The sequence below is a fragment of the Nymphalis io genome, chromosome 5 (assembly GCF_905147045.1).
Source record: "Nymphalis io chromosome 5, ilAglIoxx1.1, whole genome shotgun sequence".
Lineage (NCBI taxonomy): Eukaryota > Metazoa > Arthropoda > Insecta > Lepidoptera > Nymphalidae > Nymphalis > Nymphalis io.
In genome coordinates, this window is record NC_065892.1 from 6,726,357 (window position 1) to 6,742,744 (window position 16,388).

A 16,388-nucleotide genomic window follows, 5' to 3' on the forward strand; every position below is an offset into this window, starting at 1 on the left:
CTAATTGCTCATGCTTAACACCCCTCAAATAACCCAATAATTTATCGGTATTCTCAAATACTGCTTCTGCCCCGTATCGTACCGACCTATCGTCTATTCATAAACAATGCAATCAACAGCGTTCCTTCCTACTATTCCACATTGATTCAAGGCTATTAACTTTTCATAGTAGTACTCTTCTAAATCATCCCCAAATTTTGCTCTTTTTGCTAACATTTCTGTAAGTAAATGGCCATAATTTTTGTATGATGGGAAGGCAGATTTTAATTTTGACCCATTCGTCCCATGTAATCAAAACCGATGGCTGCCCTTCATACCATTTTTTTGCATTACCAATTAGCTTTGGTAGAGCGTAATGAGCAGTCTGTTTGCTATCCTAACCATAAATTTCAGAGCATTCTTTTACTTTATGCAACCATGTATCAATAGTTTGATTTTTTGATTTAGGATCAAATTCTGGTACTACATTGTTATTAGGAAAACCATCTTTACTTTGTGGTTGTACAACAGAAATAGATTGCAAGGACTCTTTAATACATTTAAGTAATTCACCATTAACATCATGTACTGGACTACGTGATCTACTAACTCTTTCTCTACAAGGAGTCTTTAATCTGTGACGCTTTTGCCTACTACTACTACGATGATCTATTAGTCTATCTATCGATTCACGTAACTGCGTGTCCAAGGCACCACCCTTACGCTGTAGTGGAGATGTTACAACTGACCTGCTTCGACTTCTTGCCTGGGGCTTCCTTGGAGGTGATTTTCTTGATCTGCGACGCTCGGTGTCACGACGTTTGGCGTGGAGCTCTGCTGGTGAACGATGACGTTGCCTTGAGCCTCGAGCACACGTCCGAGATCGGCTGCGTTTCGCAATACTTCCCAGCACAATGCTGCGACGCTTCCCAGTTGATCTCAGTCTACTCTCGCACCAATAACGAGGCATCTTCAACACTTATTTGAAATTAAAACATGATTATTTTATCAAGCTAACAATATATAGTCCTAACGTGGAGACGTGGATTTATTATACGTTGTTGATTTTATTTAATTGTTTCTAATTTTTTGTTTTGTTTTATTTAAATATAAATATTATTCCTGGAAATGAATTAGTACTTAATTTTACGTACTCGTCCCTAGAGTATACTAGTAGAGGGTGAATTTAATTGTACTCAAATAATATTGAAATTACTTAAGAAATACTAGTACGTTTGCTTCAGCAAAGTGAAATTGTTCTAAATACATTTGCAACAAATTAGGTTCAAATAAAGGACCAATACTTTTAATAGAACTAATAGTTTGTAATTGAAAGATGTTTGGTACCCAACATCGAGTACAGTACAGTACACCTTAAATATTAACTGACAATTTCTAAAATCAAGTGAATTTTGCTGTCAGAAATATTACAATATGTCATAAATACCCTAACCTAACCCAACTGTGTGAAGTGTACTTAAAAATTATTCGATAAGTTTACATAGTGTGTTCTATATTTTTGAATAGGTACTTTGGAAGCTTAGAAACTACTGGCGCTTTGTTTGTTACTATTTTAATTACGATGACGGTTTACATGAACTTATTTATGTATTTGACGATATTTGCGCTCCGATATATTTGGACAAAATGGATGATTTAAATAATTTGACGCTTTTGGTTGTATAAATGTTATTGATCGCTTTAGATGTTTCTATGTATTTGATTATGTTGTATGTTACATTATATATGACGCTGACTGTCCATTAATAATTCAAACATTGTATATTTTGTAATTTTATTGTTCTGTTCTCCAAACGCCAGCAGTTACAGGTAACTAAAACCACCTGATTGTGTATTTTTCGCGTTGCTTTTTACGTTTTTCGTTTGGTGTTAATTAGGATACATAGTTTCTAGAAAATAAATGAAATACATTCCATATTTGAATCTGCGAATACGTCCAGTATACATGTTAATTAGTCTCTGTTGAGCGGAGTGAAAAAAACAGCGAGTTAGAATTTATTTTTATTAACCAATTTGGCGAAGATCATTGAGTGTAAATCGATCTAATGTCTCGGTCGCCTTTGATCGCGAACAAAGTGATTAAATTGCGTGCTTCAGCAGTTGCTAACGCATACACTTCACATTGCTTTTTTTTTAAATAGTCACATTATATATATAACTTACAATTTATCTCAATTAAATGATTATTTATACCAATAAAAAGTTAATAAGATAGGTCAACTTTTACTGAAAGTAAAAAAAGATGCGAATGAAAGTTTTATTAGGCCCATATTTATATAGAAAATATAAAAAATGTTTTATATACAAATAGATTCCGACTTTATAAGTAACGTATAAAATAAAACACCGACAAAGCGAAGTAGCATTCTGTCTATAAAATAGTGTTCTTATCGACGGTATTTTTCTTGAAAGCATTCTTCATTAAAGCTTCGTCATTTCGCTTTCTTAAAAAAATAATTTCTTATAAGCTTATTGAAAATACAACACAAAAAAGTTAATGGTGAGCCAATCATTTCATTTTTATTAGACATTTTGTTGATTAGGTACAGACCTCTTTGAGGGCCTCCAAACTGATTTAAGCCACGGAATCTAATCTCAAGAGAGCTTAGCCAAATGCGCCGGAGATATTATAGTGCACAAGCGTATGCGCAAATACAGGTGCACTCTCTATTACCTAACTCTCATAAACCGTTGGGACGGGAATCCAACACGAACGGAAAGAGTTCAGGCGTAGGACCAACGGCTTGACGTGCTTTCCGAGGCACGGGAGTGTATACACTCCAACATCTAGATTCCGGACTACTATTGAGAATTTTAGACGGAAAATATCAATAACTTTTTATTGACCCGACCTGGGCTTTTGAATCCAGAACCTCTGGCTCTGCGGCCTTACATGTGGCCACTAGACCAACGAGACAGTCAAAAGAAAATTATTATTAATACAAAAAATATTATTACTATTTAAGATAAAAATATTTATAGAAAATAAACCTTCTAAAGAAAAATAATATAATGGAATAGTTTTATATTTTCCTTCATTATACAATAACCATGAACTGATTATTTAAAAATTTGAAGTTACAGCAAGTGTTTGATACATTGTGATGCCGAATGCGGTTGGAATACAAGCGTAGAGACCGGATAGGTGCTGAAATTGAGTATCACTTAGAACAATTTTAATTACTACGTGAAATGTTTGAAAAATAAAGAAAAATTAATCAGTAAAATTAATTGTCTTCAAATTAATGTAACATATTTCCAAGATTTTAATTCTCATTATATTTCTAAATCAACGCGTTCTAATCGAGAGACGATGCAAAAATCTAGTGATGCACTACTTAATATCAACAAAATTGATCTCAAAATTCAGCCAGATCTAAATTACTTGAAGAATTTGCTCTGCGTGCATAATTTAATTATTTAATTTCAATTAAGATAAAATTTTGATGTGTTTGTCCTTACAGTAGAACAAATCAATACATAAATCTTTGTTCCGAATAAAATTTATTGAGATCAAAGATTTGTATCTTGCAGGACGTGAAACCGTTGCTATAAACATTTCAACGACCCATTACAGTATCCCTAGAAAGAAAATGTCTCTAGTTTTGCCTTAGAAGATTTAATGGCATTATTGTTACTTTGTATATTTGTTTTTATTTTATATATTTCCATTTCTTTGATAAAATGTCGTGTGTGTTTATGTTTATAGTACAGTGTTAACTGACGACAAAATAATATTGTCCTCCAGACCGATTTTGGTCATGGCGGCCAATCTCGAGAGAGATTAGCCAACTACGCAGGAGATATTATAGTGCACAAGTGTGTGAGCAAACACAAGTGCACTCTCTATTCCCTAACTCTCATAATCCGATGGGACGGCAATTCGACACGACCAGAAAGAGTTCAGGTGCAGGACCAACGGCTTCACGTGCTGTCCGAGGCACGGGAGTGTACACACTTCCAACTTCCAGACTCCGGGCTGCTACTGAGAATTTTCTGACAGAATAACCAATAACTTTTTATTGGCCTGATCTGGTAATTGAACCTAGGACCTCCGGGTCTGCGGCCTTACATCAAGCCACTAGACCAACGAAGCAGTCAGTCTAACCTAACATATACGTTTATATGGATGTAGTGGAAATGCTTGTAATCCATGAAATGGAAAATACACGCTGCCCACGTCATGATATGGTCTGGCCAAATCAATGAATGAATAATAATAATAATGCGTTTGACAGTATGAACAGCTAAACCCACGACTACTACGTGGTATGGTCAAACCTTAGTCACTAGGCGCTGATTTGAAACGATAAATTAGTTTTAGCGGGAAATATAATGAAATGATCTTAGGTTTTTCGTATCTTACTTAAGTCCGGTTTGACTCGGATAGGTCAGGTTACATTGAATATTCCATTTATCGGAAATTTCAGAAGTTTATCTTTAAATATTACGAAGTTCTCAATTCGGAGTGTCCCTTTCGGAACTGTATCCATAATATCACTAATCAAATATTTACTTTCTAAGATTTCATTATATTTGTTCTTAAAATTCACCACAAGTTTATTAAATTATTTTAAATTTGTAAACCCTTCCACATTGTTTCAAATTACAAAAATCATAATTATTTTCCTTTCTTATTAAGGTGCCAATCGAACTCTGTTATTTTTAAAGTACGAAAATAATCTAGCTAGATGAAGAGCCATACATACTAGCACCATAAAAAAAAAACCGGGTAGTTTATAAAGCATAAGATTTAACTTATATACTCTATCTTTTATTACTTTTTGATAGAATTTGTAAGATTGATATCATCTAAACTAACGAGAGATAAAAAGGCTATCGAAAATATATAAATATTTTCATATGATGATTGAAATAGTTTGCTTGAAAAAGATAAAAACGAAAAAGACCCCATGTTAATATAATGTGGATATGTTTATCAAACAATAATATATAAAACAATAATAATAATAACTAAAACAAACTTATATTATTGTAAAATTTTGGTGTAAATTGTACAAACAATGAACGATACCATTTTTTTAATTAAATGTAAAAAAAGCAGACGAGGAAATGAGATACCTAATGGTTACGAGTATTGTTCGCTACCGCCCATAGACATTGGCAATGTAAGTAAATTCTATGTACCTACCTCTACAATAGATAAACCCGTACACTATTTAGATATATAAAATAAATCTTTTTAAATTTCATTTTTTTTAATTATAAATATTTTAATCAAAATAACGTAGCGAGTATAACATTTTATAATCAAATATTAATAAAATTGTGTTCTATTCTATTGCTAGTGATGAAATAGACTTTAACAATAAGTATAACTTTTAATTATTAGGTGTAGTATTGTTTTTATATCTCTTTATTTATATATAGTTATATTTCTGTAACAATTTATTATATGGTACAAACGTGTAATAAAGTATCGTGGTAGAATTCGTTATGAAAGTCGTAACTTTGAGTTTCTCTTCGAATATACCTCTCTTAGTTATCGTAGTGATATAAGCCTGATTCACAATATTATTCTAAGCGAGTGTGGAAACGAAAATTTTTCATGTTGAAAACGTGACTAAATGAAAGGGTGGGTTGGGTCGTTTAATAAATTCTGTGCCTTTCAGTTTTCTCGGCTTATATTTTTATTACATGTTCACTAACTTCATAAAAGTTATAAATATTACATTACTAATAACTAATTATTATGTGTCAAGTTTCCCAATAATTATTTTTCGTTTATTTTGTATTTACAGATTCTTTGGCATTTCCGACTTTACAATAAAAAATAAGAAACAGCTTGTAAATGTCTCATTGTTGGTGAGAGCCCTCCTTACTGCTGGAATGGTCCTCAGCGTCCTTCGGCTCTTTGATTTTACATTTTTACTTATAATTAAATAATATTAAATCAGCTTATAGCTGATATATATTTTCATTTAGTTACTAGACTTAGAACTTAGTCCTTTTGTCTGAATCGAGAACTCATTAGCAAGACGAATACAATGTTACAGCGTGGGAGTTGTAAGTGAACACCGTTAATTTACTCACCCGTATTGCATAATGTGAGATTGTATAGAAACAATTATTGCTCTTTGATACTCTATTGCAGTTATGTGATGAAATAGTGAAAGACTATTGTAATATTAATTAAAGCATATAATAATGTTCATAATAATTAATCATGTAAGTCGCATAACATGCATTTAAGATCATTATCGAATCAAAAGTAACCTCTATAATGTCAATATTATTTTTAATCCAAACGATATTGAAATGTTAGATTAATAAAGGTTTTATATATATTTAGGTACTGTTCATTAGTGCATTTGTGATTGTTATTGTAATAAGTTAATAATATATATATGTACATATGCGTTCAATGCATTCAATAGGGTAACAACAGAGTGGCTACATAAAATGTATAGGTTCTGTTGTGGTTTATGCTTCTTTAGGTTATCATTACAATATACAGCTTTTTAGCTGTGCGATTGTAGATTTATACAAATTTACATATATTTAAATATATAATATAAAAGAAATTTACAAAATTGTATTATGAAATTTTCGTAGACAATGTTCACTTAGGAGCAAACGCGCCAAAAACATTTTATGTCAAATCACGTTCCTATCATCAACTAAGGAGAGTGTTTGGACGTTTTTACATATTTTTACTTAATTTTCTTTTGAATACATGCTGTGCACGCTATTTATTTTAAATACATTTTATAGCTACGAGAAAATTATTCTCAATGCGTCCTATTCCCATTAAGAGGGCGAATTTTATGTAGTCATGAAAACGTCATATTAAAATATATTCCTCTCATGTATTTTGGGTTGTTTATGACCACAGATTATACATCTGAATCTTATCTTATTATGTAATAAAAATGCCAAGGCATCTGTGGTTATGACGGTTACCGTTATATTAGAGGTGTAGTTATATCTTCATTGATGTTGAAAAATTCAATTAAAATGTTATACTTAATTATTTTTTTAATGTTACATGCTGGAAGATTCTTATTGTTTTCAATCTTAATAGAATAATTTAGGTTTGTCCGTGTCCGTGCGTATTATATAGTTTTTAAAAATATAAATATAACTTATAAATATTATTAGATCAAAAGGATATCTTCGATTTTTTTGGATTTCAGGAAGAAGAAGGAATTCGAATGGTGCTGAATATAAATTATTTTACTGTAATAAATTTGATTGACAACGCAGCGCCAACATAATGACAGTCGCGGTCATTATTGTTTCTTGTGATACAATTACCACTGCTAATGAGTCTACCACATTAGCGAATTATATGGAAGTAAGCTGCTTAGACATCCCTTTCATAACTTTTATTCTCTATGGTTCCTTAGCTTGCCCCCTCTATTTTTTTTATAGAATAAGACGGCGGACGAGTATATGGTCCACCTGATGGTAAGTGGTCACCAAACGCCCTTAGACATTGGCATTGTAAGAAATGTCAACCATCGCTTATGTAGCATGGCTACGTTGACATTTCTATGGTGGTGAAGATCATTTCCTCCCCAGTCTCGCTCCGTGGTCTCTTTTAGCAAATTAACAAAATCGCAGGAGACGCTGGTGCTTACCCACACTCGATAAATGGAAGTCTTCGGCAATTATGGTTACTAGGACATAGCGTGGAGTACACATAATTACGAATACACATAATAACACATACGAGTTATATAACGACTTTTGTTTTTGACACCGTGACATTCAGATATTAATTTCTGCTCTTCTGAGGTGTAGTGTCACTTTTGCATTCTTTTTATTTCGCGTGTCACAGATTCTCTTAATTAGGTAGAAGTCGAAATTCATTTTAACCGAACCGGAGTTGTTTTTTTAGGTCAAGGCTACATATCATGAAGTCGCGCTTTGCAAAAAGTAGTTAACGGTGTGTTATAGAAACAAAAATAAAAAATTGGGAAATTACGTACAATTTTCAGTCTATCAAAGGAGTAAATTGTATTTTTTTAATGATTAAAATACTGAAAGAAATGTTCGTATCAAGTAAAGTGTTCAGTTGGAAAAAGGGTAGCTTACCGTAAACAGAAAACGACTCAGGACAAATTTAAAATAAGCTGAACTGGGTAATTGAGAAAAGCAGCCAACTGTGAAATGATTAGCTTATGCGAAAACATTAATTGGTTCAAACTTATTCCAGCCATATGTCATTATGTTAATCTTAATAGATCATCTAAAGATCGTTTAATGTTACTCAGTTATTTAGATAAAAATATCGTTTGAATTTGTTGTTCCATTTGTCATATTATAAGTATATATTTAAACTTTTTCAGCTTCACATTTTACTATTCAAAAACATTTCAAAAATAGTTTTATGTTCTGTTATGTAAATAGCCATTATTTGTTTCCAAATGTTCGCATTAAATATTGCCATATTAAAAGAAGTATAAACGTAAATTTATTTTGTGTTATCATATATGATAATATATTACAAAATGTTTATTATACGTTTAACCTATTTACAGTTACAAAGTTTAGTGTTAGGGGGTGCCATTGATTGATTCGAATCCAGTAATTAATGAACAATCAGCAGTGTCGACTACAGTGTACGGATTTGTCATCGATTGTGCCTACATGACTCGGATTTGTTCATAGAATTATCGAATACGAGGCCCTGACTTTGTTCTTTGTTCTAATAAATAATTATATAATATTCCTTATATTTGACTATTAATTTCTAATGTTAATAGTTTTTGTTTTGAATTTTGATTAATTACATTGTTTTAATTTTTAGTCTATTATCTTTTAAATTTATATTTATGTGATAATATATAATTATTATATGATTATTAATTCATGTCATTAATTGATTGAACCTTAAATAAGCTTCAGATCCTTTTATATTATCTTATAAATTAATAATCATTTTAGTTATTCTAATATCAGACGATATTTTCTTTTGATAAAAACCGGCAAGGACTTTTTTAATAGAAAAAAAAAACAATCCTTAACCTTAAATCATCGTTTTGTTCTAACTTTGCTAAAGTTGATTTTTTAGTCCGAATAAAAATATTATATATACAATGTTATTGATATATGTTTTTTCTTTAAATAATTTTCTATAAATTTAGTTTTACAACTACTTTATTTTTATTAACAAGCTTAAAGATTTTCATACACATTTTACATTTGGGAGCAACATTTGCGGTATACATTTCCGTTTACGACAACTTGGATGTTGTTAATATAACTTGTACAAAATATAAACAGTACTTGTTCTTGAGGGCCTCATACATTATATATTTTCAAACGATATAATTAGTTGTTAAATTTACAAAAAATATGTATAATAATTTTCTTATTGAATAAAAATTGCAATGCTAAACCATTCATGTAATTGTGATAAAACTTTGATCAGCTGTTCTTCATACACCAGCTAAGGTTCCTGGCTCGAAAAAATTATCTGTATCCCTTATTCTACCCGTGTGTAGCCATGAATGGTAGCTAGTATATGTATGACTAGCGGTTCACCCACGACATAATAAAAAAATCTGTTAAATGGGATAAAAAGGCCAAAATATCTTAATTATGTTATATTTTAGCTATGATAAAAGAAGTAAGAAATAATCAAAACACACACACACGACCTTTCGAATTAATGATATGAGTGTTGTTTTGGTAAGTCGCAAATGCATATTAACTTTATAATAGGCAGTTATTATGATTTCACAGACAGAAACTTTATTTACTTGTATAGATGTGATAAAGCGTGAAGAAGAACCAAATATATAAACCATCACACACAACCTTTCGTATTCATAATATGAGTTTGATTATTATTATTCTAGTAAGAAAAATTAATTTACTGAATTATTGCCTCCTTATATACTATATTAGGTGTAGTATTTCCATTTGCTGGGACAGTGATTTCATTGGAATGACTTACTCGCGAACATGCTACATATAGTTTGTTTAGTTGTTAGTTTGACTGCCTCGTTGGTCTAGTGGCTTGATATAAGGCCGCAGACCCGGAGGTCCTGGGTTCAATTGCCAGGTCGGGCCAATAAAAAGTTATTGGGTTTTTCTGTCAGAAAATTCTCAATAGCAGCGCGGAGTCTGGAAGTTGGAAGTGTGAACACTCCCGTGACTCGGAAAGCACGTAAAGTCTTGCGCCTGAACTCTTTCTGGTCGTGTCAGATTGCCGTCCCATCGGATTATGAGAGTTAAGGAATAGAGAGTGCACCTGTGTTTGCGCACACACTTGTGCACTATAATATCTCCTGCGTAGTTGGCTAATCTCTCTTGAGATTGGCCGCCGTGGCCGAAATCGGTCTGGAGGACATTATTATTATTACATATAGTTGTCCAGCAGCAAGTAATAGAAAAAAAATACAACACTTCTAATCTAATAAAACTAAAAATAAAGTTAAAACTAAGCAATTTAATCTATACTTTAATAAATTCTATAATTTATGCAAGCTGACTATTATGAAAACTCAAGACTAAAAGATTACCTCATAACTAATGATAAAAATAAAAGATGTACTAAAAAGTTACACAAAAAAATAACAATACCTTCTAATCTTTTTGAACTATAAATTACAATAAAACTAAACAATTGAATGCAAACTTTACTAAGCCCTATAACTAAGAAATAGGTAACAAAGTAAAAAGTAATCATTTATAAACTAAAGTATAAAATAGAACAAAATTACTACCGAGTTAATCATTGCAACCTAAGCGACAACGTATTCAATTTTATCAAAACAAGAATGAAATTAATGAACAACGTCAACAAAACAACGTTAATGAAAATTTGAACTAAACACAAATTTTAATATGGCAGAAAGTCACTCTACTCCAAAAATCTGGACACCGCGATTCAGAATTGACATATATTAAAACGATAAAAATACGCACGTTTTTATTACTTTTGATAGACGTGTTTGTGTTCAAGATGGCTTTTTTAAGACCACGATCAAGCTATCAAGCGGTCCAGGTAGAGGCAAAGAAGCCGGAAGCTGCAATTTACCAGCAAACCTTGGAAGCGAAGTTGTGTATAAAGAAAAGTAATTCTCGCGCCTCCCTAGATATTTATTTTGAGATATTGTGTATTTTGCATTTCATTATTTGCACCCAAAAGTAGGTATATGGAGTTCTTTAGCGAATATGTCCAAACAAACATTCTGACCCTTAACAACAACAAAAAAAGTCGCACCCATTTGAGTGGAACTACCGAAACTTTGAAATACATGTTTATCAATTCATTTAAGAAACACAAACAGTAAATTTCAAGCAGATCAAGCCATTTTTTATACTCATGTTTCCACCCCCATTTCTCCCGTTTGGGGTTGAATTTCCAAAATGATAAAATACGTGTGCATTTATTTTTGTTTAAAAACACCTTTAATATTAAATTTAATTCAATAAATAATTAATATTAAACTTACTTCAAAATGGACGGACTTCTTATACAAATTTTCATCTCCTATCCTATATTTTTAAAAATCTACTCCTTCTGGGAGTAGATTTTTAAAAATTCTGAAAGGCTTATTTATTGATTTTCAAGCTTCTAACTTTGAAAATGACGGATTTCCATACAACCGTTCATCCCTTATTTCACCTCTTTAGAAGAATTTCCAAAAATCCTTTTTTAGTGCGTGTTTTCATCATAAAATGGATCAACTGTCAGAATTTTAAGTTTTTAAACCCTGTTGATGAGTCAGTCAGGACAAGTCGTTATATATGTATAGATATAGATAAAAAAGTAGGCTAACTGACCATTTACATACGGGTTGAATCGGTTAACATTTTCTATTGATAATCTATAATACTTAATTTCTTAGTTGATGTTATAAAGTTTATTATTTTTTATTTACGTTACATGTGTTTGCAGTTTAAATAAGATAGTTTCAACCTTGTCTGAGTAAGCCTAAATGTAGCTTGAAGCTGAGTTATTAAGTGCTACACAGCCGACGCGAATGTTCGTGACATGGTACAATAGAGGCTAAATAATGGCCCCCAACACGCCATCTATAGGTAACTGCTGTCACTAGCCGTTACTGATATTAATTGTTTTGTTCAGTAAATTGTTCTATCTGGTTTTATTATGTTTCATCATGTTATTATTTTAATGTTTAGACGGTAAGAAGCTATCGCGTTCAATCAGTTTGAATTCAGGGTTTTAACAAGCAATCGTGGGTACTGCTCGCATATTTATAGGTACGCTATTCCCGTGGCTTCGCGTGTGTAATTTAAAATTTACCGTAGAGTTTATTATATAAGAATAAATACAATTACGTTTTTTCTCGTCATCTGATATTGCTTTACAGTCAAAACATTTATCTCAAGAGTTTTGGGACGTGTCTTAAATTTATTTGTACCATTATATATTATAAAGGTTAAACGCAAAACAATTTTCTTGTCTCGTTTCATAACATAATATGTATACTTTATCTATCTTAAACCAGCCTTTCCTAAATATTAATAAAAGAAATACCTTCAGCTTGAAATAGTTTAATCGATTTAAAGGAATCGGCTTAATAAAATTAATAATAATAACTATTTCAATCAGTTTTATTTATAAAACAAATATTTAAGTCAACTGTCTTTTATTAATTTTTATAATTGTAATTGAAACCAGTTAATAAATAAACCACATATATAAATCACTAGATTTTTTACTGGTTATAAACTTATTATGTCATTTGACAGAATCTATCATAAATAAAGTTTATAAAAGTTACAGTTTTTATAACTTATAGACGAACAATGTTTTATGAGTCTATATAATAAACTATTGGCTGGCGAAAAATGTAATAACCTGCAGCTATAGAAAATTGCTTCGTTACCCGAATTACGCGTTAACGGGTTCATTTTATTTCGTAGTAATACTGCGGGAAATTATTATTATACAGCTTTCTTTTAGGTAACAAAACGTTGTCGACTATTTGTGACGGATTTGTGACTGACATTTAGCAATAAAGTTGTTTTCGTAAGATTTGCATTATTAAAGAAAGAAAATTATACTTTTTTAGTAAACAAGCAACGGGCAAAATATTTCATATTTTTGAGAGACATATAAACATACTATTTAGGGCATAGTAATGGTTAAACAAATACTAAATTGTGTTTTTATCATCTCACAACATGTTTTATAAATATCGTAAAACATTTTTGTTGGCCTTAATTCCCAAACTCCAATAATCCGATAGGAGGGCAATTAGACACGACCAAAGGGAGTTCTGGAGTAAGAAAAACGGCTTTACGTGCTTTTAGAGATTTCGGAGGGTAAACACTGAAATTACATATACGGTGTTGCTATTTTCTTTATTTTTTTGTGCGGAATATTAAATACTTTATACCTGATTTATTTATTTGGTGTACCTGTTGGTATTTACCAAATAAGTTGTCACTGTAAGAAGAATGAACTACTTCAATGCGTATGTATTTATATAACCTTGTATTCGTAATTGCTCGCTGACTCAAACGTACATACAAATACACATAATATATATAAATACGCATAGGTGCGGTGCGCATATGCTTATTTTTTTTACTTCATAATTTGTATTTTTATTTATAATCTTTTTTGTCAATATGTTCACGTTATGTTTCTTATGCTTAGGAATTACACTGTCTCACTCAAGAGTAACTGGTGAATGAGTGGAACCCAAAAGTAAATAAAGTTCATACATTTAATGTTACATCTGAGTAAAATATTAGGTCCTTACATATGAAATTGGTGTTTTGTACGGGAGGGAGGAGAAAATGGTAATCTGTTGGAGCAAGGTCCGGGGAGTACGGTGGATGTCACAGAAATTCCAATTGTAGCTCATCTAACTTAGTGGTTGTTTGTTGTGCAGTGTGTGGTCTTGCGTTGTCGTGAAGCAGCAGTGGCCTAGAGCGATTGACCAATCGCGGTTGTTTAGCAGCTAGTTCTTCCTTCATGGCTTGCAGTTGCTGACAATTAATATCTGCTGTAATCGTTTGGCCAGATTTTAGAAAGCTGTAGTGAACGACACCGGCGCTAGTCCATCAAACACACAAGTTACTTTTTATGAGTCAATTTTCGTTTGGGGCAGGATTTGGCTGGGTTTCCAGAGTTCAGCCATTGGGACGACTGCTTCCGACTATCGTACAGTATCCACTTTTCATCACATGTAATGATTCGATTTTAAATCCCTTCATTATTGTGTCGGTTAAGTAAAGTAACACAGCAGTCGACGCATGTTTGCAAGTTTGATTCACTCAATTCATGAGGTAGAATAGAATAGAATATGCTTTATTGTACACCAAAAGAGTTACAGAACCATTTTAAACACAAACACAAAAGAAACGAAAACTATTTTGTACAAAAGGCGGTCTTATCGCTAAAAGAGCGATCTCTTCCAGAAAACCTTTGGGTGAAGGACATGAAATAAATAAATAAATAAAGCGGTAAGGAGGTACTAATCACCTCAATTTTTATTTTTTAAATAAATTTAAATATATATATATATATATACAGTATTATATATACTATACTAAATATACATACATATAAATAAATAATATATACATAAACATACATATATAATACATAAAACAAAACATTAAAAAAATAATATTATTACGATAATAATAATAATAAATAGCAATAAAGTGCGGCAGATAATAAAACAACACTCCCTGATAATTATAAAAATAAATAATATGCCTTGAGTCGGATTTTAAATGTGTTAATAGTTTGAGATTGTCTTAAGTGGAGTGGTAAAGAATTCCAAAGGCGAACTGCTTGGACAGAGAAAGAATTGGTATAAAAAGAAGAAGAGTGAGAAGGAATTTTAAGAATTAGATTATCGTCAGATCGTAGAGTGCGGCCGTGCTAGTCCTTAAGGGATTCAAAACGGTGTTTAAGATAGTGCAGAGAATTTGGATGAAAAAGTATACAGTAAAGAAGAGAAAGAATATGAGTATTCCTGCGAAGACGGATTGGGAGCCACTCGAGTTTTTTGCGAAATTCAGAAATGTTGCGGAGTCCAAATATAAGCCGAATACAGAGATTTTGAATACGCTCGAGTTTATTTAATTGCTCCTCTCTTAGGTCAAGATAGCAGGTGTCAGCGTAATCAAGGATGGGCAGGAGGATGGCTTGAGCTAACGCAATTTTGGTAGGAATAGGTAGAAAATTACGTAATCTACGAATGGACCCCATTGAGTGAAACATTTTCCTGCTCACTTCACCTATTTGTGACATCCATGAGAAAATTTGATCTATATATATTCCTAAATTTTTGACTTTGCTGCTTAATGGAATTACAGTATTGTTAAAGACAACAGGTGGCAAACAAGAATAGTCTACACGAGGTAATAATTTATAACTGCCAATTATAATAGCCTGGCTTTTAATAGGATTTACTCTGAGATCCAAAGAAAGACTCCTCTTTAAAATTTTGTCTAAGTCAGAATTAATTAATTGAATAGTATGTGGTAGGTCAGAAATTTTGGAATGGGCATAAATTTGGAGATCGTCGGCATACATCGTCGGAAGAGATATGTTGACTTACAGAGCTAATGAAAATTGAGAATAGAAGAGGAGATAAGACACCGCCTTGGGGAACACCGGCACTTACCGCTAACCAGTCCGAGTAAGAATCCTGGATTCGAATACGTTGACGGCGACCATTAAGATAACTATAAAACCAATTAATTACCGATGGAGATACATTAAGAGAATTTAGTATAGCCAGGAGTATGTCGAAATCTACAGTATTAAAAGCATTACTAAAATCAAGCAATGATAAAATTGTAACTTCCTGGTTATCCATAGCTAATCTGATGTCATCGGTAATCTTGACTAATGCAGTAGCCGTACTATGGCCAGATCTAAAACCAGATTGAAAAGGATTTAGCAGGTTGTAGGAAGACAGGAAGAGGTTAAGTTGTTGATGTACAAGACGCTCAAGAACTTTAGAAAGAAATGGAAGGATGGAAATAGGACGGTAATCACCATAAGACGAAGGATTATTTTTTTTAGGTAGAGGGATTATTTGAGCATCTTTCCAGGAGTCAGGAAAGGTACAGGAATTAATGGAATTATTGAATATGCATGTTATAGCCGGAGTTAAATAATCAATAATAGGCAGGATCATTTTACGGCTAATGCAGTCAGAACCAACGGCATCAGAATTTATAGCTAAGATTCTTCTTAACATCACATTCGGTAAAATCACAAAAAGTAAAGGGCAAAAAAGTCGGAGATGATGACGCAGAAAGTTGAATTAATGTATTAGATTTAGTTATACTATTTATGGTAACTGAAGATGCAAATTGATGGTTAAGTTGGTTGAGATCCAGGGTACTAGTGGAGGTATCGATATGTGACTTGCCAACTCCAAGAGACTTGAGAAATTTCCAGACTCTGG

At 32.0% G+C, this 16,388-nt stretch overlaps 1 protein-coding gene across 1 annotated transcript; it reads right to left on the reverse strand.

The window, feature by feature from the left end:
* Positions 1 to 376: 376 nt before the first annotated feature.
* On the reverse strand, positions 377 to 16,115 carry LOC126768368 (serine/arginine repetitive matrix protein 2-like). The gene is made up of 2 exons (XM_050486392.1): positions 15,678 to 16,115; positions 377 to 949 (listed from the first exon to the last, which is right to left on the reverse strand). The coding sequence occupies exons 1-2, from the start codon at positions 16,113 to 16,115 to the stop codon at positions 377 to 379; spliced, it is 1,011 nt and encodes a 336-aa protein (XP_050342349.1).
* Between the last annotated feature and the right edge of the window lie 273 nt (positions 16,116 to 16,388).

Bases quoted from the DNA above. Each gene is read 5' to 3' on its own strand.
- LOC126768368 (XM_050486392.1), bottom strand. From the start codon at position 16,115: ATGATCCTGCCTATTATTGATTATTTAACTCCGGCTATAACATGCATA. The intron at 950-15,677 runs GTAATTAATTGG...TAAGTGTTGAAG, and splicing joins CTCTTAATGTATCTCCATCG to ATGCCTCGTTATTGGTGCGA.